The sequence below is a fragment of the Dermacentor andersoni genome, chromosome 6 (assembly GCF_023375885.2).
Source record: "Dermacentor andersoni chromosome 6, qqDerAnde1_hic_scaffold, whole genome shotgun sequence".
Lineage (NCBI taxonomy): Eukaryota > Metazoa > Arthropoda > Arachnida > Ixodida > Ixodidae > Dermacentor > Dermacentor andersoni.
Window position 1 is genome coordinate 25419867 of NC_092819.1, and position 27625 is coordinate 25447491.

Sequence of the window (27625 nt, forward strand, 5' to 3'; positions counted from 1 at the left end):
TGAGTGTGCGATCGCGGCGGCCCTGAGCGCGAGGCCGTCGCCGCCGGACTGCGTGGGCGGCGCATGACGCAAACCGCTGACGTCGATCGGAACGGCTGCCGCGCGGTCCATGGCCGCCGCTGCTGTCAACGGGCCGTCGAACCGTCGGCCGAGATCACGGCCTCGCCGTGACAACGCCTCGATAAGGCTCTTCCTGCGCGCATGTCGAGGCTGCCGCCGCGCGCAGAATTCATGATCGCCGCCACGTCGCACGAGGCAACCTGTTGCTACTGAGCGTGCGCGTCATAATCTTGAGGAAAGCTCGCACGCGCATGTGAATGAGCTCGAGAAAGCCTGTAACCTGTTTTAACTGCGCTGTAATTTTGACAGCCCCGTCGCATGGCTACCATTTGTTGCGCAAATTCGCGAGCTTCGTGAATTCCGACTATTTTTTGGACTCCGCGAACATGCCATGCGAACCTGCGCCTTCTCGCTAAACGTATCTGACCTTTCGCGCCGGCTGGGAATAACCATCAACCGCTATTTCCCCTCTTATTTCTGGCTTACCAGAAAAGCGCGGCTCGCTGAAACAGCGAGCCACGAGGAGTCCGCGTGTAGTGCGCAGTGTGCGAGAGCGAGTTTCGCAAGCGATGGCCTTGTGCTTAGGCGCGCGCGCGATTGCTGGGATGGTCTAAGCGCCATCGAGGTGTTTTAATGGCGGCGCGGCTGCGCGCACGTGCAGGCACCGATGATGCAAGAGCTGCTGCGTCCATCTATTTGGCGCGTTACGCCTGCACGTCGCCCGATGATAGGGTACGCGTGTTTCAGTTGGGAGAGGTCTTAACGGTGTGTAAGTTTAGGTTGAACCGATCTGCTGTAACCGTTTATAAAGTACGACTTTCAAAACGTGCCCCACCTGTTCAGCAGCGCGCTCACAAATTTACTTTTCAGGTGAGTAGTACGTGTGACGGCTTTGCAGAAAGCGTATCTGTCTTGATAAGTTACCGCTGTATGGGTTTAAGCCGCCCAAGTGAACGCTAAAGCGGCTAAACGGCCTCCTGCCGCCGTTTGATGTAATATCTGAAGCTGAATTTCGAGCCACTGCGAGCTTATTCTCATCGCAACAAATGACCCGCACAGAGCGAGCTGCATTGCAAGTCGGGACTGCGGGAAATCGTCCGTGCGAACGACGCTTTCTTGGCCTTGACTGCACAAGGCGTGTGGACTGTACCACTAGGCGAAGTGAGGTAAGTCAGCGGCCCGAGTTTCACGACCAACGGACGCAGCAGAAGAGCGCAAGCGATTGCGACACAGCGCCGAGCAAGAAATAACTCTCGCCGGATTGGCCGGCCCGGCTGTGTTGACATTGCAGCAGCAGTAGCTGCGGCTGTACCGCGCATGCCAGGCGCGTTCTATGTATGTGTTCGTGGAATGAGCGAGCGCTCGACGATTCGCGATTTTTTATTGCTTGTAGTAAACTTTTCCGTCTCACTGACGCTTCACACGTAGCGTATATACGTATGCATGTAGTATCATTCTACTTCCTCGTTCATATGTAAGGCGAAGTGGCCTACAGTTACAGTTTGTAGAGCTTAGAATCTCCGCTGATATTTTCGGTGAACATTAAACGTTTAACAGAAAGTGTTCACGCGGCAGTTGTAATGACCTTGACATTGTGAAGTGCCGGCTTGCGTTTGCGGCACTTGGAGACTGCGACGATGCTAATTTATATGTATGTGGAAATGGCACCGTCACGGATTTCCGCGTGTTTGAAATTGCGGAAACCGAACGCACTTAGGCGCCTTGATCATTCTGAAAGTCATCGGGTTGTTATTGCTTTAATTGTTTACGCGTGCTTATCCCGCCTGGCAAGCCGGCTTCTCTGCGCAGCGCCGTTGTCGTGAGGTAAACGCTCGTCTGCTTTAGAGGTTTCTCAATTTCCGTAAAGGCACAACCAAAGCCGAAATAACACGTAAAACGTAATTGAACAGGACGAAAGGTCAAGTGGAAAAAGGAATTATTGATAGGTGGCGCCTGGCCGACATTGAAACGATTTGTCATGTGATTTTCTATTGTTACTTCCAGCGTTTTCTTTTATGTCTGTGTTTGCTTGTGAGCTCTCATAGTGGGTTCCATCTGAGCAGGTGCAGCTGCCAAGGTCGTTGAGCGGTATTCAGCTTTTCTTTTTCCGTGTTATACTTAGCGGGAGGGCTGATGTAACTCGGCATTCTTTGCTATTGAACGAGGTCTGCAAGACTCGAACTTCAGTTCCTTTATTTTGTCGCAGGTCAAACTTAGCTTTATTAGGTGGGGCATTGTTTACCAATCGACCGAGCAAGTGGACTAGGAATTTATAATGTCAAAGCTACATGCACAGCAATCGTAGGAAAATGTCAAGTGCGTGTCTTTCTGCATTTGCATCAATATATTCTCCCGTGCCTTAGAGGGCATTTGTTGGCCAGTTTGTTATTCAAGATAAATAGTTCAGTAGAGCCTGCATACCAAGTGTGCACACTCATAGTTTTCCTTTGCATCTTATGCAACAATTCAGTTTGCTTTTAAAATTCTCTATAGGGTAGAAATAATTCAGATTCTTTTATTTTTATTGTTTCATTTTAATTCAGTATTGGTTTAATTAGTTGAACATGGGCATTGCCCTCGTTTGAATGATAACAAATTGTCCTACTTGTTGTCTTGTTTCGAAACTAGAAATGTGTGTGTGTGTTGAGATGTTGTCTTATTTCCTTCGCAGCCAACTTTTGCAATGGCTGACCTGTAGTTTGTACCAAGCCAGGAGAGATATGACTGCCGCTTATTTTTTATCAACAATAACTTGTTACAATGGGTGACTTACCCTGCAACATTTCTTTGTTTCTGTTTATTTCTGCAGTTTGATGATATAGGCGGAATGCAAAAACAAGAGTGTTCTGAGATTTGGGTTTGTTTAGAGCACTCCACTATAGCCTCTCTCGTTACTGCTGCATTGATTAATTATGAACCAACTCAGCTGATCAATCGATCAATTATTTTCTTATCAGTGCTGGTTGGCTGATCCTGAAAACAACACTGGTGCACCAGCATGCAAACCTGTGTGAAAAAGAATATGCGTGATGTGAAAGTAGTGCTTCGTGTGACGAATAGATAAGTTGCACCTGCCATAGTTAAACCTCATCTTGATGGGATTCCTGAAGCGTAATGATATTCAAGAATTCTTAATCCCGGCCACAGCAGCCGCATTTCGATGGGGGCGAAATGCGAAAACACCTATGTACTTAGATTTAGGTGCACGTTAAAGAACCCCAGGTGGTCAGAATTTCCGGAGTCCTCCACTGTGGCGTGCCTCATAATCAGAAAGTGGTTTTGGCACGTAAAACCCCATAATTTCTTTTTTAAAGAATATTCTTGCTTGCTTACTTCTACTGACAAATAACAAAGTAAACAATTCTCCTACATGCTAATTATCTTTGTGCACATTTATATAAAATAAGTGGTATACTAACATTTCATTATATGTTGTTCCTTTTATGCATTTAGCCGGCCAGTGTTATTGAAGGGCTGCTTGAAGGTGGAGTGTTTGTCTCTTCTACACACCTTCCCGCCATGATTTAAGGTAGACCAAACATAAAACCAGTTAAAATTGATTGTATTGTCACCCTTGGCAAGTTAACTCATCAATGCCAAGCTTTTACAGTAAAGTGCCCACACCTTTGATATTTCCTAGAACATTTATTCGAGTTCAATGCTCATTCCTCTACATTTCTCTCTCTTATGGACACCTCTGAGCTCTCCATAAAATTTATGTAAGTAAATGGTGGTCTTTGATTTAGCAGGGAGAGACTTTCTGGAGGCAGCTTTTTGTTACTGCTTCTTCATGATGTGCAATCATTCATCTTTCAATTTAATGCGGCCAGTACATTCTTATAATGTGGAGTTGTATAGTCTCTGCTTTGTCTTGACAATGGAATACCTAGTAATGGTGTCTGCGCTGCTTGATTCAGCATGCTCGATCAAAGCTATACACAGTTCTTCTGGTTACTATGTGGATATCTAAATGAATACAGGAACAGTGACAAAAAAGAGAAAATATCCGAGAACACCTGAGCACATTTTATGAAAACATTAATGTCCAATTGAATGCCACCGAGCGGTTCGTTAAGTTTTGCTCTGCAAGTAATGTACCATAGCGGTATGTGCTGCCTAAGTCAGCAAACAGCAGCAGCCTGCTGCGTCAACACCCCATGCCACTGACATCCTGCACGACAGAGACTAAGGAAGCAGCAGTGGCCACCAAGGCCGGCAGGCACGCGCAGCAGCTAAGCCCAGTATGGGTGAGAGAGATACTGACCACGCGCTGGCTTCCGAGAGCAAGACGGCGACACCTACACGCGTGCGTCACATGGCTTCCTTGCTGACGACAACCCGTCTTGGCCTAGGGCGTCATGTCGCTGTATCCTCTCCGTCGAAGTGCACTGATGACACTGCATTGCAGCGATGCCCTCTCCCGTCATGCAATACTGTTTCGCCCATGCTGTCGAGGTGCACTCGTGATGTGGCATCACAGCCAATGGGAATTTAGGTGCTGTTTCGCTGGTACAGGCGGCAGATTTTTCGCCCAATAGGCCATTTGATGCTTTTGCATCAAAAAAGGAAAAGCTAGACAAATAAAACATAAACATAGAGCAGATAATAATAGATACATGCACTTGCTGCCTATTGATATTAATAAGACTTGACAGATTATAGATGTACACCACAGTTGCTGCAGAAGAAATAGAGGTGGAAAAGAAGGGGATAAAAAAAGGTACGTAGCTTTTCTTGTTTTATCAAAGGCAGTAAAACAAATATCAAAATGAAAGGAGCAGCAGAAAGAAAGTTATATATCCTAAAGAAACAGGATATGGTAACAAAATTTCATGTGTGAATGGGACGTAAAAGCCATGGGAGCAGAACTAGCATAAGAATGTGTACCTGTAGCAGAAGGCCAAGTAAAATGTGTATATTTGGACTGTGCAGTAAGAAATGCAACACAATGGCCTTTCTTACTTATGTAAGCAACTGGTGTGGAGAGACATCTGTATGACAGGAAAAAGAGGGGTGGTGGGAGGGCTTTGTTTCTTTTTTGCACATTTTCACTGCCAGTTCAGAATTTATGATCATGCATTCAAGTTCAAATTCAGATTGTTTATTTCCCATCTGTTATTTACAGACAGCAAGGCTGCAGAAATAAAAGCTGTACCAGACAGCTTGATGAGGCCACAGCTGCCCCCTCTTCCTTTTATTTTCTTCAGCAGCAGGTGCAAAGTGTGAAGCAAGTAATAATAAAAAATACATGTAATTCTGCATTATATCTTTTTGCCCAATGTGGCATTTATGTTTCATTGTAAAAGCAGTGTTTGTTCAACTCCGCCTCCGGCGTTTTGCATGCTGTGCTTGTAATCATTCTTATGAATCGACCACCCAAATAGACAACTCTTGGTTGAACGTGCAGAATGTCAAACGTGAACATATGAGCAGAGCAGTGGACCACTATCATTGCCATCAAAACCCTGTCGCTATCATCAGGTAGCTAGGCCACGAGTGTGCGTGCTCTTGAATCACCAGTTTAGCCTGTCACTATTTGAAGACTAACAGGTTCCCGAACTTCGATAAATATCTGTCCTGTTACCAGGTGGTCTGTCAATTCCTTTGGTTACACAATAAAAAGTTTACGGTTGAAACCATCTCTAGAGATCCACAGGGATCATAGCAATTTGTCCCCGAGACTCATCTGAAGCACACACACACCACGAAGGAGTGACTTAGCTATCTCACATTTGCCAATACTGACAACTGGTTACAACTTCACATTCTGCTCTACTGCACATACTTCATCATCGCTAAAGCTTTCTCCATACCTTTTGTCTAAATTTTCTTTTTTTTAAATTGTGCAAGGCATAGAGTACCTGCAGTTTCAGCAGAGCAATCCATCATCAACATATGCCTTTTTCTCCTATTCTTGCCAAGACCTTTAAAATAGCAAGAACAAGACAAGATTCGCACCTGAACTTATTGCATGTCGACTGGCTTTCTTTTGCCTCGCCATTAAGTTCTTGACACTTACATGCAATGGTGAGCATATGAACTAGAACAACTACAAAAAAATGTATCCCTTGTGAAAATTGTATTAGTCTAAATAGTTTTAATATTTGATGTATAAGGTACTTATTAGTTTGATAGGAGTTTACATTAGTGTAGTACGATTGTTTAATAGTTTCGCGTCAATAAACTGGGAATTCGCATTGGGTAAATATTAGTCTCTAGGTAATTTAATATTAGCTGCACACCAGTTTCAAAATTATTTGTATTTCTGCGTATACAGACCTGCTGCGGTAGCTTAGTGGCTGTAGCATTCTGCTGTTGAGCGTAGGTCGCCAGTTCAATCCCAGCCGCGGCGGCCTGATTTTTATGGGTGTGTGAAATGCAAAAAATGCTTGTGTGCTTAAATCTAGGTGCACATTGACGAATCCCAGATGGTCAAAATTAATCCGGAGTCCCCCACTATGGCGTGCCTCATAATTGAATCGTGGTTTTGGCGTGTAAAACCCCGGAATTAAAATTTTTTTTTTTCGTACATACAGCGTGATAGGGCTTGTTGATATTTCTGGTCTCGTAAGTTATAGTAGCAGGCCATACATAGTTCTGTTGGAATTCGTATTGGAATTAAAGTTAAATGCCAGTTGCTTCTGATGGCACTCGGTATGTCAATCTGCATTGGGCCCATTTGGAAGTCACTGGATTACTAATGCTGCGAAACAACAACATAGCCAGGTGTACGAGACATACGGTTTAAAAATTGCACTGGCTAATTCTATTTTTTTTATGTGCATACCGTAGTACCAGGCACTTTCTGCCAGGGCCGTGCTCGGCTTGTGGCCTTCCATGGGGTGGCCTCGTGGCTGCGTACACCGTGCGTCCAGGCTCTTGGGAGCTGCTTGTCAATGGCAAGGGGCCGTCTGTGGGCCGCGTCACGTGCCAACCACAGCATCTTCCATCTTCGCGGGATGCAGGCCCTGTGCTATGGTGTGCCAGGCTTCTGGGAAGTCGGCACCATGCGAGGTGAGCACATGAAAGGGACAAATTGTCATCCACTTGAGAGTAGAAATAAGTTTCAGAGAAAACCCTCGTGGATTGCTCAGGTTTCACGGTCGTAGAAAAATTTGTCCTGGTCCGGTGATCAAACCCGTGACCATCTTCTGAGGTGGTCACACTGCCATCCAACCTAACGAGGAGGCTAGCACATCTCAGGTGGCACTGCTGTATGGAGAGGTGGTACTTCTACAGCAGACCATTGGCTTCCATGCATTTTGACGCAACTGGCTATGAATTATATAAAGATTGGAGAGGCTATGGTACGGAATTCTACTGCTAAACAATGAAATATTGGTTTGATTTTCATTTGCGGCACTTACACTCCGGTAGCGAATGAATGCAGTTGTGTGTGTGTGTGCATTGATATTTGAGAAAAATTAGTAGCTTACTCGAGAATTAGTGTTTTCTGTGCTGCTTCCTAAGCTTTTATCTAAGCTTATTCGGTTCCTTTCAGAATTTCATAAAGTGGCACAACTTATTGCACAGGAAAGTGCCCCCAAGCTTTTCACTCTGCATGACTGCTCTTTGCTACTCATTACAGTCATTGATTCTGCTAACTGGTTTCTGATCAATGATCACTCAAACTGATATGATTTCTGCGAACAGTGATAGTTTGCAGAAACTAGAGTGGGATTGTGGTCATGGCGAGGTCATCTTTTATTGCAGGTACAACTGTTCGACACCTGGAAGCTCGCTCATTCTGTCAAAGCCTCTTTCACAGCTTCTGGGTATGAGGCAAAGCGACCTCCTTGATCAGTTGACAGATGTAGAGGAGCCAGGTTCCAGCGTACTACTCGTGGGATTGCCAGATGGCCGTGTCCTAAGCATTCTGCTGCATGCCGTCCAGCCTTATGAACAATGCAGGGCCCGTCTGGTGTGTGACTTGGGCCAGCCAGTGGCTGCCATCTCCTGCTGGCAGCCTGACCATCTCGGGAACAAGGGTGAGCATTTAGCCAAGGCCAATAGCTCAATTTGTCTGCAATAGCCCGCCCATAAGGCCTCATACAGATTTAGTTGAAGGAGACTTGGATCTTTACTTTACATTTACTTTGATCTTCACTTGACCTGCCCCCAGCAGAACATGCTGATTGGCTGAATAAATGAAAACTTACAGTTTTGGTGACTGTATGTACGCTTTTCGTTTTCTTCTTTTTATTTCTATTTGTAGAGCTGTTTTTTTTTTCTGCAAAGAATGTTGCTAAGCTAAGCATGACAAAACCAGTTTTGAAAACCTGCGCAGGCACATGCAGCTTGTGCATTTTATGAGACTGCTGCAAGGAAACCATGTACAGTCATGTGCAATATGACTTGCAACACCCTTGTTCGTGGTCAAGGGAGCTCCAGGGCTGTGCAGTGGCTCTGACATACGAAATAGCGGTTTAATAAATACCATTTAATAAATTCAAGCTGTATTTAGGTCTGGAACGTACCCTGTTTCTGTGCAGCTGTAATGTCTTGGGAATCCCTTCACCCATGGGCACCAGTGTTGCAGGTCATATTGCATGTGACTACCTAATCCAAGTTTCAGCATTCACACTTCATCTTCGTTTGAATGATGACTGATGCTGCCCCTACTCATAAGCAATCTGAAGCATGTCAGTGTCAGTGTGGTCATCAAGTGGTTCCACCAGAATGTACTCGTCTGTAATTTTTTAGAGGTTTATTTTCAAGTGACTATGTGCTCTGTCTGCGTACATGTGCATGCGCCAATGCCCATGACATACATAGTGATGAAAAAAGCACGAATGGCTTGCGACCAGCGAGCACAAAGTTGAAACGTTCACCGTGCGAGCACATTGTCAATTGTCTTTGTTCTCAGAGTGCCCAGTTTGTGTAGTGGTGCTACACATCTCTCGAGCAGAATTTGCTTGGCTATAGTATTGCATCTGTCTGCATTTATTTTTCTGTGGTAATTCATTTAATGATGCACATAATGAGTGCTTCTCTTCTTCCCGGCAGACTGCGAGGTGCTCGTCATTGGCACCAGAGGCAAAGTACTGAGCAGCTGCAGTGGAACTTGGCTGGAGGCCTGGGCACCTAACATTCTTGAAGAAGCACATGACCTCTGCCTGACTGGACCTCTTATCCATTGGCTGCACAAGGGAATCCCCTGGGAGGCACACTTGGTCATCGGGCAGCAGTCCCCACAGGGGTCTCCTTTCCTCCAGGTCAAAGCAGGACCGCTGCTTCTGGGAAAGGCTGTGTCAATTCAGAGCCTTGGATCCTCTGGTGAGGCAAAGTGTGGGAGTGAGTCTGTATTGCATGACTAGTTGAATGGTGCGAAGCAAGGCATGAATGAATGCACGTTTGCTGAACCAATGTGCAAAAGACAATGAACGAAGGAACAGGTGCACTGTATTTAAGCTTTGGTTTGAAAAACTATTTTTTTGACTTCACCAAGTGAAGCACAATGCCGCCCTTTGATTGAAGAGGACACTGTGCTTTAGTTATGCTTCTCGGGGATTTATTTGATGAGTTGCAATTGAGAAGTCTGCCTTCACTCCACTGCATACATCAGGAGCACCCAATTGTACAAGATTTTCACTCGGGAATCACCATGGTGTGTCATTAAAGGCAGTAATTACTCTAGTTGAAGGGCAATTCTGTCAACTTTATTGAGTCGAGGTTGAATGTTGATGGAGAAGAACATTCTATAACACGAAAGGTAGACAGTGCAAAGCAGATTCAGAAGTGAAAGTTTACTAGAGGCACAATAAGGATATGCAAGACAAAAGAAATCGCACTGCACACTCAGAACAAGCATGAGACAGCACATCCAAATATCAAGCACCCTTCCGATGTCCATAAAAAGTCAGTGGAGGAAAAGCAATGTAATTGACATAGATCATGGATTGTGCCCCTTTCTTGTACAGTATTTCATACTGTAGCTTAATACTAAATTAATGCATTTATTTTACAGCTGCAAGCTATTGAACCGACATAAACATTAACAGCAGTTTTCTGAGTGAACTGCTCACTTAACCCATTATTGACGAACGCTGCCTGCTGACAACATACCAGAAATGTTTTTTTTTTTCTTAATGACCTTTTGTATTTAGTATGAAGTTTCTAGCTAACAATCTTTGGCCAGCACTGAATGGCAGGCAGCAAGCATAATTTTTTGGTTTAGAGTAGGAACACAGGACAAGGTTAGAAGTTTGGCAAGCGACTCTGCTTTCTTTGAAAGCACGGTCAGAGGAGACAGACCAATGCAAGATTTCCGGCAGCAGTGGTGTCAGTCTTGGTATGTAAAGCAAATGAAATGTACACCTATGGTTCACATATGACGAGAGCTGTTCGTACAAATTCTAAACGAAACCATAGATGTGCCTTGGGGTGAAGCCAACTTCTTTTCTGCCTGGGGTTTAGATCTTTGCTTGCCTTTGTTTTGATGCTCTTTGTGCATTGTACTGCCTACAGTCTTGACCAAGCTGCATGGTAAAGCAACCACAAGCGAAAGTGAGCTGAGCCAAGATGACGCTGGGCTCCTGATTCTGGACGGATGCGGAGGCGTGCGTTTGGTATCGCCCCTGCCTCCACGACACCTTTCACTTCAGGGTCTGCATCCGCACCCAGTCATCCAAGCCAAAAATGAGCTGCTGTTTGTCCAGGCGGCTTTGCAGCAGCTGCGACAGCTGCAGCATCGCGGTGAGTGCACAAGGAGGAAGAGTCGAAAGCTGTGGATGGTGCGAAGAGAGAGAACGCAGGGATCTTAACCAGAAATGTATCTGAAGGTTATGTTGTAAGTGTCTGCTTAGTGGACTGTCCATTTTGGCCACCAATGACTGGCTGTACTGGGGTATGTTCAAGGAGGAGGCTTTGGGCACCTGCCTCCTCCTCGATCATACCGCAGTCCACCCAGTCAGCACTTTACCAGCTGCTGAAATGTACAGTCTAATAGGTAGACTAGGTCAACGGGTGGATAGAAAGATGAGAGAGAGAGAAAGGAGATGAATGCGTGCACCTGCGTGGACAGCACTACACAGTCAGAAAAATAAAAGCTACGTATGGGACTTCTTGGTTGTTGTTCAATGAGATAGTATTGTGTAATTATTGATAGACTGCTTGGAACTTGGAACTCTAATCTACTGCCTTCTTCATACCTAACATGCTACTGCTGCTGTAAATGGCGTCAGTAATAATAGTAGTTACTAGCAGTCAAAATGGCAACTGTGGTCAGAACTGTGGAGTTTTATGTATATCTTTATGTGTTTTCATTTCTTGACAAACTGGCTTAACCATTCACGTTAAGGACAGGCAAGTACTGATAAGGGGTTCAGGATATGTAAGTACAACTGTAGAGTAGGGACAAGGTCAAGGATATGTACTTACACACACACACACAAAAAAATGCCACACCCTTCTTTCCTCTAAAAAAAATACCTTTGTCAAACCAGAGCAAGATACTCTAAAACTATGCCTGCCCATCTGGCTAATAGCTGTTGCTGAAAGAAGAACATCCTGGGGGAACAGACCCAGATTGCAGCCTAAATTCAAAAATAATAAACTGAACTTAAATACCTAGTAAAATAAATAAATGCAGTTAACAAAAATAAATAAGTTCGGGCAGCTAATGTTTTGAATTATAATTAATATAAATTAAGTTTGATGCCTATCAGTCAATGTCACATGGTCATTCCACTTTTTTTTCCTCAGGAGTATGGTTACTTTACTGATTGCTGGCACATGGCTGCATTGTATATCTAAATTATCTCGGGCTTGGGGTAATGCTTGCTGTTTGACAAACTTTACTATAAGCAGAATCACTTGAACATCTCAGATCACATAATGATTAGTTTGGTATGAAATGAAAGATTTATTACAGTGTCAGCAAAATGTGAAGTAATAAATACTGATGCTACATTAAGCCGCATTGATTAACGTTAGTGATCAACTTTAATACATCCAGGTATGAGGGCGCGTAAAAACTATAAACTTTAGCTGTTGATAACAGGTGAACTTGCATAATGCTGGCTTGTGCATGTGCATGTAGCTAATTCCTTAGACCTTGAATGTGTACTGTGAATTCGCTCAGAAAGCATGCACTACTGGCATGTAACAGAACTGTCTGCATCACTTGTCACTCCTGATTATGGTGAATGATCTGCTTAGTTGCCTCTTCACTAAGGTAACTTTTTTTTTTAGTTTGTTTGCAAACATGAGTAATCGTAGCAATCCACTCAGGACCCAGGAGAACATTTATAACCCAGCAAAGTTCGTGACTTTAGTTTCTGTTTTATGTTTCAGCAATACCAGTCACTGCTGAACGTGACATCCAAGATGGTCGCTTGGTCGCCACTTTTTCGGATTCTGCAGCCTCCAACTGGATTCACGTTGCCAGCTTTGATGTCGGCGATCGCACCATTTGCCGGTCTGCCGCTGCTTCTCCAGCTACAGGTGGTCCTTCACTGTGCTTCATTGTGTTGCAGAAGAGTTGCAGAACAGTTTGCTGTATGCAGGTTGTTGCAGATTGTTTCTTTTCATTCAAAACACCAATAGACTAGTATTCTAGCTGCTTTGGCTAGCATTCCTAGAAAAAGCAGGCAGTATATTAAGCTGCTTAAAGGTGGAGTTTTTTTGCTGCTGCAGAGAAAGTGTTAAAGAAATTACAGCTGGCTTTTAAGAAGTTGTTGTTTGTGATCCAGTGTACGAAATAAACTAAAGTGGCGCTCTTATGAAAAAATAAGAAAAAGTAAATTCAGCTGTCTGAAGAAAGCCAGGATGAGGCTAATCTTCCGGTCAACTTTACTGCAGAAGTTGTGCTCTCAGTTGACTGCATTCTTTCACTTTTCAGGAGGAGGGCCCCTGCATATACGTTTCAAGTGCAATACTGCTGCAGTGGCCATCATGGCATTGGTGCTGCCATCTAGGAAAACCACGGGAAAGCCTGTGCTAACTCTGCTCAAGATGATAGTGCTTCCATCGCAGAACTGCCTCAAGGAGGGGCCAGCTCAAAAGACAGCTGTGCTCACTGTGGCAAGCCACTTGGTTTCCAGTGGCTCTGGTTAGCATGGATACCTTCAACATTCAGTCCATCTCTCTCAGTATTGTTTACCTCAAAGCAGCTCTTGAACCACATTGTGTTGTGTAAATTGCTTTTATGATTTGTGTGGAGGTACTATTTCATTTTGAGTAGATGATCTTCTAATTAACATTAATGTGACACTAAAGATAACAGTTAGGCTAAACTGTATCAGTAAATTACACTTCTGGAGCAACAAAATGGCCACTCGTACTGTGAAAGGAGGCTTGGATAAACATAAAGAAACGCAATAAAAAAAAAGTTGAGGATACCTAAGCACTTCTTCTAAGTCGTGAATGTGAAAGCATTAATGTCCAATTGAATGCCACTGAGCAGTTCTTCGGGTTATGAACTCCCCACGGGTAAGCGAGCGCATTGAGATGCTTGGCCAACGCCTTTTAGATAGCACAAGGTTGGTGCACATGGATCCGTGACGTCATGCTACCTTGCCCGCTGTCATAGAATCTAATGGGGACGCTTCCTAGTAAGCTGCGGTGATGTTGACTTAACCAGTTTTGTCATGCTGGGCTTGGCAATGGAAATTTTGGTCCAAGTAGCATGACATCATAAAGCAGAGTGTGCGGGCCTGCTATCTTGGAGGCTTTGGCTTGGCGTGTTTTGATTTGGCCTTACTGGGGTGCAGTTAGAGTGCAGGCGAGAGCTTGCACGGATAACACAGGCTTCTGAGAGCGAGGGTGACGGGGTGTTGTGGCGACGCCCTTTCCCCTCACGCAACATCTGGCGTGCTAGCATGGCGTCAGGTGTTCTCTTTTGCCTGCTTTGCTTCAAGGTGCGCTCGTGTCGTGCCGCTGCGGCCAATGGGAATTTAGGTGCTGTCTTTTGCTTGTCCAGATGTCAGACACCGACTTTTTCGCTCGGTGAACTTTCGCATAAAAAAGAAAAAAAAAACTAATGTAATATCGGTGGTGACAGCACCTTGAGGGTCCTGCACTAGCTTGCAGTGACATCGTATACTTCAACAGATTAATAATAACAATAATAATTAATAACAGTTGTTAATAGCTAACACTTAATTGTTTGTCATAGGAAAGAACTACATGACATTCTAATTGATGAGAGAGTCAGCCTAGCAATTTTCTAAACATTCTTGCGTCAAAATTTCAAACACAAACCGCAGCTGTCAGTGGTTAGGGAGTTAAGCAAGGGAGTTACTGCTTTCTGGGATTATGAGCAGTAAGGTTGAAAAATAGGGCACCATGCTCACAAAAGAGAAAAACTATCATATGGAAAAGAAAAAGAATGTATTGAAAATATTGTTATATATGATAATTGTCATGCTTGAGAGTTAACATGAGTCATCTGTTCATTCTCATTGAAGTTCAGCAGATCCTAATTTATATTACTACATATGTCCTAAGTAGTAGAGAAATGGCCAGTGTCGATGCACAATAGGAGCTATTGCGAGTGTTAGAAATGTGATATGTGGTGCAGAGTTTTTAATTTTTCAGTCACAGTGCAGTCTGGAAGCCTAGAGCAAAGCCACATGTCTAGTTAAAAATGTATGTTCAATGGTGCTTTTTTAATTGTTATTATTAGTATTTATCTTTTCATTTTGGGATGAAGTGGTTAACTTTGATATACGAAAAACCCTATTTTTGGAATTCGTAGGAGGAGCGACCCGGTTTACCGAGTGCCTCGGACTCCAGGCATGGCCTGCTCACCTGCAACCTGTAGGTCAGGGTGTCTTGTCATTAGAGTTGGAGCTGCCCGGGAGCCATTGGTGGCCAGCATTGAGAGCAGAGATAATGCTACGCATGCTTGTAAGACTTCAGAATCACCTCTTTCCTTCTCTCTTTATTTTTCTTTGCTTGTGCGTGAATGTGTGTCAAGATGACCATAGCGGGAGAGGGTGCTTACATCGAAGTGAATTTCTGTGAATTTCGAAGATAATTTTCTGTGCAAAAAGACGGACTACCAAGAAGCACGCATGGATAGCTCTGACTCGCGAGTCTTTATTCACTTGCCGTGCCTTTCGCGTCTTATTTGCTTTTGCACATGCGCATTTCCATTTGGTGTTTGCATTTTGTGCAATAAATATTCAATTGCGAGTCAGCTCTGTCCTTGTGTGCTTTTCTGTTGTCTTTTTGCACTAAACATTTTTTGAAAAGGACTAGAATTTTACTTGAACAGTGCCGCTGGAGACCAGCGAAAACACTGAATAAGCACCTGTGACATTTGAAGCATACAAGGCAGCAGCCCCATATTCAGTCAACGCTGTGCTCTGCATAAGAAACATCAAGTGGTTCAAAATCATTTTGGATGAGAAAAAATAATGATGGTTACCCAGATGAAATTAGTATTGGCACACATTTTTTATTGAAAGTTGCTCACCCGTACCGATACTGCCATTTCACAAGAGCCTTGTGCTACCACCAGTCCTGCTCCTTCTGTTGCCGTTAGTATTCTTCATTAACAAGTTGTCCTGTTCTCTTGAGCCTGTCTGCGATGCTGTGAAGATATAGTTATGTCAGTCCATAAATAAATAAGTGGACAAATAAAAGTTTCAGCATTTCATTTTACTAGCACGCTAACAGCCCACATTTAAAAGATACAGATTGGTTACGTTAGCCTACAATTCTTGGAGGTTGTCCTAACTCTGAGGAGAAGGCAAAGCATAGATTTCAGAAAATATGGTAGTATCTATAATGGCCTTCTGAAATGAACACTTGAAGTCCTTTAGACAGGCTACAGAGGACATTGCACAAACTTAACTCAACTTTGGACTTTTAGGACATAAAAATTACCTTAAAAGTCTTTTCAGCATTATGTACTTGTGAAATATTGTACCTTCCATTAAAAGTGGCTGAGAAACAGTGGGACTCGCTGCTTTGCAATACCTAGTGCCAAACCACAAATGCAATGAAATGCAACAAAAAATGATGGCATTCTTGGATAGGAACTTCATGCATTCATGTGCTGGAACTTGGTCTTACAATGCTAATAAAACCATATCCATATTTAACAAACCAAGATGCAGTGGTGAATTTAATGGCACTACTCAATGGCAGAAGTTTGTGCTTCTAGTTCTTTGATAAAGCTTGACGTTCCTAAATACTATGTCACTCCACAATATGAATAAGTTTAGGCACATGCATTCATAACATGACTGGATTCACTGCACTGTTCTACCCTTTCTGCCGACTTTGCCTGCTTACGTTGCATGTAATGGATATGTTTAAATGGATACATGCGAAAGCTGCAGCAGCGATTCTGAGTCAGATGTTTCACAGTGTTGTTTGACCAAAACATTCTTTATATATACAGTGAAGAAATTCTTATCTGGAAAAATAAGTGTTGTATTTGCATTTACTTTTTCATCCTATGTAAGGCCTTTTCGCCTTTAAGGTAATAAATAAATTAGCTAAACCTTGATTTTATGCTAGAGAACTGTAAGAAAAGAATACAAGGTTTACTGGAAGCAAGATGACACAAAGCCAAGATCTAAAAGCAGCCCTATTTCAAAACTGTAGTGTGATAAATTCTGCAACAAGGCTGTGATCACATTGTTTATTGAAACAGACACAATTTCTCAGATTGCTAAGTGGGACTGTGTATTTATTTTGTGTCCAGGACATGGTGAAAGATCACGATGACACCAGAGCCATGCCCGACGTGAAAGTCGGGGAGAGAGTTGAGGCGGCTTGTCGAGAAGTTGAGCGTCTGCTTTCCACGGGGAACACCTTGGAAGCATACAATGCTTGGAGGACACGCCTGGGGATGGCTTTTCCTGTTGCTTAGATGCGTGGTCTTGGTGGTCTTGCAACAGGTGCGTCTATGGTCCCCTTGATAAAGAAAAACATGCTGTACACAGCTTCTAATAGGAGACACATGAAATACTGTCGGCAAAGTTCTACAGAGGGCGATACCCATGAATTATGTACGGGAGGGGTTCAGCGAGAACAGGGGTGACCACATTGAAATATTTCCTCACCTTCGCACGTGGATCAAGCACGTTGTTGGCATAAAGAACTATAAACATATATATTTTGACATATACATGCAATGACATATATTAAGTTGTTTCAAACAGTATATCTCCACAGCAATAATTTCGGGGGTATCAGATCCCAACTGCAATGAAATTTCACTTTGGCTAAATTTGTTATAAATGAGTAGTATAATACCACTGAACCAATCTTGGCAAAGCCAGAGAGATGGTAATTTATATATATATTTTTTTAGCAACATTTAAACTGCACCGAAGCAAACGATGCGTGTACCTGGTGGTGTCGCTATGACTTAACTCCCAGCACATCGCATCCGTGATTTTTCAGTGTGCCGCGGGCTCGAGCTGGCTCACGTTGCCACGCCTGGAGAAGTACACAGACCAATCAGAGTATGCGGCATTCAAAGTGTCTAGTGGTGAGAGGGCTTGTTGTGACACCCCACAGTGGCTGCGGTATCTACGCTACACAGCAGTGCAGATTGCAGAAGGCCATGATAAGAAATCGCTTGTTAGGTCAAGCGTCACTTTTAGAGAGTAGTAATGGCTGCTTATTATTAAATTTTTTTTTCAGTTTTAGTATCAATAACGGCTATTTTTGCAAGCTTTTCATGATGCTACCGCATGCATTTCGTAAGTCGAATTTTTCATGAAGGCTCTTTCATATCTGCATAATCTTAAAGGGGCCCTAAACCACCTTTTACCGAAGTGGAGAAATAAATTTGTAGTTAAAATAGGCCATTTCAGAAATACCTTGCCGCAGAAATACTTGAATGTGTTCGGCAGAAGCGGAGTTATTGGCAATCAAACATGCCCTTCACAGTGCTTCCGCTCTTTTTTCAATGCCTTGTACTGCGAAGGCTATGGCAGAACGGGGTATGCCCACAACACTATGCCTACTGAACGTCATCGTGGTTCGCAGTTCAAATTTGATTTTGGATGTTGATGTACACACCACTACTTCCTGTTTTGGTGCCTACGACGTGCCAAACGCAGTTGTCCTCAGCGAGCCACAGTGCCTTCAGCCAGTGGACTCATTGCGGCAGCCCGCGGCAGACGCGGTATCTACATTACGTAGCAGACCGCAGGTACATGCAACTGTAGTGCGTATGTGCAGAATTTGCTTCGTGCACGACAGGGCTCGAGTGCGTGCCAGCTGAGCTTGAGCAGACAATAGTTGGCTTCTTCTGGAAGCACGTAATTATTATTGAAATTTTAAAGCAGAATTTCATTTATTTCGGCCTGTTTATCAAACTTTGTCAATAAATATACACAGTAACAGCAGGAACAAGCGCGCCAATCTAAACATCCTTCTTTGTTGATGTCAGCTATTGGCTAATAGCAGCCGCTTATGCAGATCTGCTAAATTACGAAATAAAGCATCAAGAGTGAGGAGCAGGCTTTTGTTGAATAGAGAGCATTTGAGAGAAAGGTGACCTTGCACTTTGTTTGCGAGCTCCATGTGCTGCGCACAACTGCAAAACTTGGCTGAAACGTTCATAGCAGCGTATGCTTACACAGAATGTTTCTTCACCAAGTCCGAGAGACAATTCAGGACTCGTTTGAACTAAGATTTTTACGCAGTCAAAAAATTTGTTGCAGTTAGCATTTAACCCTCTCCTTGGTAACGGCCCTGGCCGTACATACATCTATATTTCCCTGAGCATGACCAACCTCACACGGCAGCATTTTCCAAAGCCAAGGCTCGGATGCCATAAATAAGGAAAGGAGGGCGACATAGATGGCAGTACCAGCCCACACAATACTTTTTTTGTTCTACTTTTCGTGCACTTTCTGCAAGTGTCTTGTTCCAAACAAGATGTGCAATAGTACACATTTGTGCGATCTGTGACATTCCGTATTTTGTTTTAAAGATCGTCGAGCAGTTGCCTACTACGTGTCCATTCTAAAATTTTGTTTCTTGTTCCCTAGAGAAAATGTAGCTTCGATTTTTGAAGTAGATGAACATATGAACTCGAAACATGGCTGTGATGCACAAAAACAAGATGTGAAAGGTTTAGAGCCAAGTGCTAGTAATACTATTTTATGAGCCTTCAGAGTTATTGATAAAAAGACAAAAGTGTATGTGCGCATATTTGTACTTGTACAGCTGAACAATTTACAATTTCATTTGCCATATTACAGGATGGTTCACTAAATTAATATTTTCTGCTGAAACTGAAAGCTTGGGTAATCTTTTAAGCAGCCAAAAACACAGTGCAGCTGTTTATGGTCTACATCACTTGTGTCACGTAATTTTGTTTAGATCGACTGTTGTAAGATCTCTAACTTGCATAGGTCACTGTTTTATAACAAGACACATGAACATGTATATCTCAGGACTTGATTGAGGTAGTTTTTCTGGCATCAGTGTGCTAACAGTCATGTCACACATAGGCAGTGCAGCATACATAGTTAACAAGGCAGAAGAGACATTCCGTGAACAAACCCACTTTTATGCACAATGAAATCGGCATGTAAAGCAAATGGACATCAGTGGTCAGTTGCATTGGAACAGTTCAGTTAAGTCAGCACCACTCAACAATGCAAGAACCAGTCTTTCTCTCTCTTGTGTTTCAGCCAGGCAGCTGCAGACACTCCCTCAGTGTCTTGCGTACCGGAACGTGCTCACACAGGGCAGCGGGATCCGTCAGCACTGCAATTGGCACCTGCAAAGAAGTGTGATAAGGTCACTAGGAACACATGCCATGTGTGCATGCCAGCGTAGAATACAACATCTGCTGGTGCAATGGTAATTGGCACTACTAATGTGTGCTTCAGTAAAAACACGTCAGCAAACATGCTTGTGGAACAACTGACAATTTGAACTTAGTTTGTGTTTTTTGAAGAATTTCAGATGTTGTGCCTTGATAAATGACCCTAGGTTTGCAAGGTGTGCGAGAGTGAAGGAGTTCGTTTGGGTCCCCATTATGTACAGCTGTATAAAATTTCTCTAAATAAACAGTTTTTTACTTTATCTGACAAGTGTTTCGTAAATTTCTGCATGAGGCGTACCAGATGATCAGGACTGCAACAGGAAACTATAAAAGGTGGGGAAAGTGGGGGACAATGCATGCTATGCACATATCTTCATTCAAACAGCTTCTCCCTGCTTGAATTGTGTCCTTGTACAAAAGAGCTAAGTAGTTATGTCAACCGACAAGAATGTCCTGCCAGTCATGGGATGACGTTTCACATGCCAATCACTGAGCTGTGCTGCGTGCTAAGTTCACTGCCGACTTTGTGGCACCATTAAAGTGATGAACCAAGATGAAGGAACAAAAATGGGACACCAACCGACGTGCCCAGGCTGTTCACAAATTTCTGCACCAGCTCCTTGTGGTGCTGGTGATTCTGGCAATGTCCAGACACTGCCAGTTGACTGTTTACCAATTTACTTGCTTAGCCGAGAGGATGGTGGCTTGATGAGCGCTGTCTTCCCGTATGAGGAAGGAGAAAGTGGGGAGCAGAGTGAGCTTGCAGTAATGCGATCAAGTGCGCGAGGGGGGAGGGAGAGAAAGTAGGGGCAGGTTGGCGCACGTCTCCATTTCTAGCACGGCTGCGGCAGCACGGGGCCATCAGCGAAGCTGAGCTCATACGCAGCCCGTGCACCCTGTTTATATGTAATCTGCCACAAGTGCAAAGAGTGGGCGTGCCGAGATGGCGTGGCATCAGGTTCGCTGTCTTTCTGTGCGTTTAATACTGGAGATTGTGCAATCTCGAGTTTCGGAGACCTATTGAAGCGAGAGGCAAATGGAGTATTCGCCCCCACTGTCGGCACTTTCCACGATAGTGTCATTCCACTGCAGGCGATGCTATCTGCCTCGGGGCAGAGTGGACACAAAAGCGTGGCTGGCTTTGCTTCGGCTGATGTGAAGATATCGTCAAAATGGCATATAACCGATAATTTGGAAAATTTTGTGGCTCCTTCTGTGTAAGAAAAATCCATCGGCGACTGTACTTGTATAATAAAATGTCGACCTAACAAAACAAATTGCCCAATCTTACCGACTTCATTATATCGAGATTTATCTGTATATATCTTTGTGCGTGTGCACTTAGAAAAACTAATGTATCTGTTACTAATCACAAGCCACTTTCCCATTATGTAGTTTTTTTTCTTCGACAAACCTCCGCAAACAATCAGTCAAACCTGATCTGTCTTGCGTTTATGCTACTGCAGCATTTAGAACAATTCAAGTTGGAAGGAAAGAAATCTCCAACTCACGTCGAGCTGAGATGCCTCGCATTCCCGACTGGTGTACTCCCGCAGCACATAATTCCAGCCTGCCTGCAAAGATATGGCATCATTGTTAGCAGTGCACAATGCTTACACAGTACGCTGCTGAACAGTGCTTTGAACCTTCACTCTGTAAGCGTACAAAAAGGATAAGGATGTAAAAAAAAATTCTGGTAGAACCCATCTAAAGATGAATCTCAATGTTAATGCGATTAGCAATGTAGCGAAACACCGTACTGCCAATGCCAAAACAAGGCTTCTCTCTCATGCTTCATACTGGACATATGCTAACTAGCAGCACTGCTATTAGTCGCGCCTGGCGCATTTGTGAATATATATTCATAAAGCATCTAAAATATATAATATGCGGGCTCGATTCCACCCAGCACCAAATAAATTTTGAAGGACCTTTTTTGTCATTAAAGAGCGGCACAAACCCAGTGAACAAAGTTGGTCTGACGGTTGGCTCTGAACCCAGTTCTCTCGGTGCAGCAGCCCAATGCACTACCCATTACGCCATGGACTACCCAGAACCCAAGTTCATGGGGAAACAGACACAGGTAGGTAGGTAGACCGCAGAAAGTGCATGAAGTATCCTAGGAATGCTAATCACATTAGAAAGAGAAGACAAGTGCAAACTTATAACTGTTTATCTGCATTACCTCGTCCAGAGGAGCACCAGCACACTAATGGTATTTTTTTGAAGACCAGGTTACGAATAGTTTTTTACAGGTCTATATCAAATAATGCATGGGTCGTGGCCTACTCTTTTTAAGTTTGTTGTTTGTTTTGCTTGTTATGCTTGTATTTTTAATGTTCTATAGCTACGAAATATTCCACAGTTTATCAAATTAAAAGTTGCAAGTTCATGTTTGTCACGTCACTTTCTTGTTATCTCCTACTCCTTTTTCATACGGTTCCATAGCGTGGGTTCAGAGAAAGATGTACAAACAAGGGAGGTTATGTTCAGCAAGTGTACAGCATTTGCTGGACTGCTCATTCGTACCTCATGGTAGAAACGGGTGTCGTTGATGCGGATGAGCACATTGTCGACTCGCAGGAAGTAGCGCAGCAACACAAAGAAGCTGTTTTTCATGATGCGCTGTACAAAGCAAGAAGCACAGTTATCAGGTTTAGCACTCGGCTAACTGCAGATGCCACGACTGTGCCCCGATAGTAAAGCTGTGCTTTAAAAAACAGTGATGACAGTGGGTATTGTCATTCGTGATGTTCAAGCCTTACCATCTTTAGCGAAATGCACTGCCACTACTCTCACTGTTTAACCGTAGTTTTCACCAAAACACGCAAGCTTTCTTTCTTTTTTTCCACAGCTGATGAATGACTGGCATAAATGAGCAGATGATAAATCGCACTAAGTCTAAAATTTCTCCATCTGTGTTTTGTGCTTCTATATATTTTATTTACTCTCTGTAGCATGCAGTGTCTGCACTTAAGATTACACAAACAGACAAACTTGATATTTGGAGAAAAATAACATGATTCTGATGAGCTACACGTCTTTTTTGAAAGTGTACAAAGGTCCAACTGTTCCTTTAAGGGCGGACATTTTCAGGAAATATTAAGTATTGTGTGCTGATTACAAATATGCAATTAGCTTTTTTTTAAAGTCATGCAAAAAAAAAAAGGTTACAATTATTTTGTATAAGTTCGGGATGCAACTTGCAAAAAATGTAATGCATCAAGAGAGCTATAATTAAGAATACATGTTCCTAAATGTTGAATGAGTGCAAGTTTGCATTTTAATGTTTTTATCTGTATTTTAGCTGGAGTTATAAATTCTTAAGTTAAAACTCCCAAAATCTTAGACTTGCAAAAATCACAATGTGAGGAAAATGTAGAAAAATTAAAACGAGTGCAAAAGTACACTTCATGCCAGAAAACCAGGTAGCTTTCTTCTGTAGGAGTATTGGTGATGCATTTTTGGCAGGAAAGCAAGCTGGAAAGGTGCTCTTTCAAATAAGACTGAGGTGGCCTGGCTATAATAGATGGCTTTGGAATGGCGTATGGTACAAAATGGGTCATTTTAGCACTTTCATGGGCAGAAGTGAGCATTTAATAAGACACATACAGTGTTTTATTCCTCAACAACATGTCATTTCAAGCTAGTTCTCCGCAAGCAGGTACACACTGATATGGGGATTTGAAAAATAACAGAAATGAAAAATCTATTTTTTAGTGAATTTTTTGTCTATAAGACCCATGTGCACCCCCCCCCCCCCTAAAGAGAAAGAAAACAAGAAACAAAACATGAGGCATTGCTTTACACCTAATCTGGACAAGAAAAGCATAGTGACAATGCAAGAACACAATGGCATGAGTCATGCATACAGACTTGTGGTAACTTGTAACTGAGGTGTCTTGAAGTAACCAGAGGTAACAAAAGCACTTGCAATGCACGAAATGCACAGAGCATAGAAAAAATAAATATGGATATTCAAGATTTGGTCTTTATGTAATACAGCTTGAAAAGTCAATTGTTCGATAGTGTGCAAATCTGTGGAGTGACGATACACCTCTTAGAGAGATTTCATAACATTTATGAAGTTGCACTGCACGCAAGCTGACAACTACTTGGCTGCGTGTCCCTACACCAACGGACAATATGCGAAATTCCACAACTAGGCTTTCCCACACATCAACCTATCCAAGTTGGCTACATTCCCACTAGCTGAGGCAGGCGTTTTGAAAGTTTGGATGGTGTGGGGAATCTAGAGTGACAGGAATGATGTCGCCAGCCTGCCTGTTGGCACCTACATTGGAGTTCTAGCCTGACCTTGTTTAAAACTGACCCTGTTTAGGTCGCAGGTATCACATATTGTCTATTCACTACACAATTTTTGCTGTGCTTGCGGTGCTCAAAGGCATAAACTTACCATTTTTACAGAACACTGCGCTACTCCGTGGTCGGCAAGTTCATCCTCATAGAGACAGACATCCTGGTAGAAAAGGATCTGGTCTCGTTTCTTGAGCTTTTCCAGGTCAATGTGCTCCTCAGTCTCTTTAACCTAAAAGAAAGAAAAAAAAATTGTGATGTGCATTTACTTGCACTAAACGCGATTAAACACCAGCGATTCCATGCTAAAGCTGCATCTACGTAAGTATTGTTTGAATCCTGCACCGCTGGTACGAGCGAAAATGTTGTTGTTCAGCACACAAATGCCAAAAGCTGCGTATAATATTCAAAATTTTTCTTGACGACTACTGTGCTCATATAAGCTTTCTTTTTTTCAAAAGCCTTTACGTCTTGTCGAGCTGCAGGTGCAACAGTTGTGAGGCAAATGTCCCACCCCTTAGGCAACAGCATAATTTCAACAGCGTTTGCACGTGTACAAGCACAAATTTTTGGAAGAAAAGAAGGATAGTAGTTACCTGAATACTTTGTAGCTCGGAAGTGCACCCTACTAAGGTAGGGTTGACAATTCATCATCATTTAAAAGCTGCTCAATTTGGTTCTAAGGAAACTCGGCTTATTCAAGGCTTATGTACTATAACTTCTTAACCTGTGTGTATCTCTCTCTCTCTCTCTCTCTCTCTCTCTCTCTATATATATATATATATATATATATATATATATATATATATATATATATATATATATATATATATATATATTAGAGGTTTACAAGCTATTACTGTATCAACCTGTGTAATAGGTTCACTTATGCGCATTAACCATACTAAAAAGGTAAAAAATAATTTCATATTGTACCCATGCAAAACCTGCACTTGCACCATCTTCCTGTGCAGCAAGCAACAAACTCGCATCGGACATGCCAATGCCAAGCAGCAAACATAGTCCTTTGTTGCTGTTTCATGCCTTCTGGTCATGCACCTCAGCTTTTTCAGTGCATGGGTAGAAGTTAAGCTAAGTTATCTCTTGTAGCTAGCATTCATGCAAAGTCTCATTTTGCAAGACAAACACATTAACTCTCTTGAAAAATCTTGAACTCACATTTTTCTCAATTTTTTTTTACACAGCCAAGTATCGACAACTGGAATTTTTGCAAGATACATTAAATAAAAGTAATCATGTTGCACGAGTCCATACGATAAATCAATGTGCCGACTTACACAAAGTGTGGATGATACCTGTTGATTACAAGTTATAGAGAGAGAGGAAAAAAAAAACAAAGCTGTTACTGTGCACATCTTGAGTGACAAGTTGTGCTTCTTGACCTACCACAATAGTTTTGTCCTTGCCAAAAAGCGTGCCCTTGTAGTCAGTGGTGAAAGTCCAATCAAAATGTGCTTCGTTCTCTTTGGAATAGTTGGCAAGTGGCCTACGATAGCAAAGCCAAAGGGAAGTCCAAAAGTGAGAAACAGGCAACAGTGACACACAGAAATGTATGGCAAATAAAACTGGAAACATAATGCTAGAGCCGTCAAGCTGCACAGCATGTGTAGCTGGGAATTAAGTATCACAATATCCCGAGCCATGCCTAATGCCTGGAGGGTGCAATTCATAGAACGAAATGGAGTAGGCTAATTTAACTAGCCTAATCAGCTGGATTCATACGACAGGCTGGATCATTTAATGAATTCACAGACAAGTGCAGGGTTGCTGTGCAGCAACAAATCACACCACAAGCAGTTCATCGACGTATTGCTTATGCGAGGTGTGATTCACTGGCATTATAGTATGGCATGCCCAACCGCAGACAAAACCGGCAATCCATCCCTTCAAGTGAATTCAGCTATAAACGTGCACTTGTGGGTTCAGACGTTCTTGTAGCATTACTTACTCGCAGGTTTTTCAGCAAACATAGTTTTCTAAATGCACAAAGGCACTAAATTCATGTGCACATGCATAATCATTGAAATTGATTACATTTATAACGTAACATTTTGTCAAAAATGAGTGATTTACAAACTTACAAGGCCACTTGAAGTTAGAAGGACAAAGTATAGATTCCCATGCTGGCTGAACTGCCGTACTTTCAGCTCCCGTAAACACTAGCACTAGAGTTGCCTCTAGTAAAGGGCTACACACACAGATGTGACATACAAGCAAGAAACAGATAACACACATAAGTCATAATACAAACAGGTGGATTGGCACAGGGTAAATGTGAACGTAGTCCCACCTTGCCTCCTGCCATGCTTGGGCTGCAGCCACTCTGGGGATGTAGTTGTCACTGCTGAGACAGCGCAGTGCGTCGATGCAGGTGAACTCTATCCCAAACCCACCAGTGTGCTCTAGACGGAGAATGTTATTAGCGAAGGTCATGTCTGGATAAGTTGGCAGCTTCAATTCTTCAATAAATCTGCAGCAAACAAAAGATTATATTACTGTAAGGGTGTCATTGATCCACGTTTTGCTAAGTGACAAATAAAATTAGAACAGGCAGCACAGTAAAATACGCAGGAGTATTGGTTCGTGTCGTTGTCAAGCAGCTCTAGTTCGGTCCACCCTGCTTGAACAGGTGAGATCATTCGGTTGCAGTTGAAAACGTGAAACATTACTGCGGTTTGCTCATGTGTGTATTTACTCTGGGCTAAATCTCTGCAGCATCTAAAAGCACTGATGTAGCTCTTGGCTCACCGATGCCAAATTTGGAGGGAATGTGGACTAAGAAGTATGCAACAATAGGCCGTCGAAGCTTTGCGAGATTCTCTTGACATATATTCTAGCATTTTCTTGTCTTATCGTATGCATACACGATCGGAGATTGCAAAACTGTTTCAAGGTGCACTCTGCATTGTGCTTTCCTTTACCTGCAGAAAAAGCAGATTTGCCGGTTTTCACCGGTCCCATCGGACGGGGCACTTTTGCACACGCTTGGCGTCGGGCACTGTGATTGAAGGATGTGGCTGGAGCGGCCCGTCACTTTCCATGGGCCGAAGGCGAAGTGCTCTTCAGTGCCGCCGCACATTTCTTTTTTCGCTGCCGTTCTGAATGAACACCCTGTTACAACAACACGGCGTCACCTGACTAGTTGCATCCTTGCGCTTTCCTTTTGATTGCGCGCTGCAGTTACCGCGGGCCGTCAATAGCACCAGGCGACCGGCAACACCTCTTTTTCTGGGCTTGTCAAAGCTTCACGGCTAAAACTATCATAGAATGAGGTGACTCTTTGATATTGTAATATAGTTAACTGCAAAGCACACGTTTTTGCATTCTTTTAGAAATGTCCACGCGTGTTTAGGGTGACAAAACTCAAAAAGAGAGCCTCCGAACAGCCGACGCTGATTTTCGGTCTCAAAATCGTACTTCCAGCTTCTAGATTCCGCTGGCTTTGGTTGGCTGCTGACTTCTTTCACGAATTGAGCT

General features: G+C 43.1%; 3 protein-coding genes across 5 annotated transcripts in view; 1 reads left to right on the forward strand and 2 right to left on the reverse strand.

Moving 5' to 3' along the window:
- The window catches only part of RpL24 (ribosomal protein L24), a 493457-nt gene that overhangs the window by 459894 nt on the left and 5938 nt on the right, over positions 1-27625 (reverse strand). The gene's annotated exons all lie outside the window — the stretch shown is intronic.
- Positions 77-20070, forward strand: LOC126521696 (uncharacterized). Of its 3 annotated transcripts, none has more exons than XM_050170430.3 (11): positions 77-930; positions 1120-1226; positions 6853-7074; positions 7774-8048; positions 9067-9336; positions 10528-10755; positions 12355-12504; positions 12902-13111; positions 14759-14910; positions 16721-16916; positions 19674-20070. In XM_050170430.3, the coding sequence occupies exons 1-10, from the start codon at positions 694-696 to the stop codon at positions 16886-16888; spliced, it is 2019 nt and encodes a 672-aa protein (XP_050026387.1). In that variant the 5' UTR covers positions 77-693; the 3' UTR covers positions 16889-16916; positions 19674-20070. The 3 variants fall into 3 exon arrangements, with proteins under 3 accessions (XP_050026387.1, XP_054921938.1, XP_054921937.1); XM_055065962.2 differs by having other exon boundaries at positions 679-930; positions 19678-20070; XM_055065963.2 differs by lacking the exons at positions 14759-14910; positions 16721-16916; positions 19674-20070 and having other exon boundaries at positions 676-930; positions 12355-12566; positions 12902-13094.
- LOC126521728 (TIP41-like protein) lies at positions 19529-27547 on the reverse strand. The gene is made up of 7 exons (XM_050170469.3): positions 27070-27547; positions 26439-26618; positions 25535-25634; positions 24228-24359; positions 22340-22435; positions 21322-21384; positions 19529-19762 (listed from the first exon to the last, which is right to left on the reverse strand). The coding sequence occupies exons 1-7, from the start codon at positions 27225-27227 to the stop codon at positions 19670-19672; spliced, it is 822 nt and encodes a 273-aa protein (XP_050026426.1). The 5' UTR covers positions 27228-27547; the 3' UTR covers positions 19529-19669.

Coding starts and splice junctions, on each gene's coding strand:
- LOC126521696 (XM_050170430.3), top strand. CDS start 694: ATGGCGGCGCGGCTGCGCGCACGTGCAGGCACCGATGATGCAAGAGCT. Junction 12,505..12,901: donor CGCTGCTTCTCCAGCTACAG/GTGGTCCTTCAC, acceptor TTCACTTTTCAG/GAGGAGGGCCCCTGCATATA. Junction 13,112..14,758: donor CTTGGTTTCCAGTGGCTCTG/GTTAGCATGGAT, acceptor TGGAATTCGTAG/GAGGAGCGACCCGGTTTACC.
- LOC126521728 (XM_050170469.3), bottom strand. CDS start 27,227: ATGTGCGGCGGCACTGAAGAGCACTTCGCCTTCGGCCCATGGAAAGTG. Junction 21,385..22,339: donor ACACCCGTTTCTACCATGAG/GTACGAATGAGC, acceptor ATATCTTTGCAG/GCAGGCTGGAATTATGTGCT. Junction 19,763..21,321: donor GCGAGGCATCTCAGCTCGAC/GTGAGTTGGAGA, acceptor ACTTCTTTGCAG/GTGCCAATTGCAGTGCTGAC.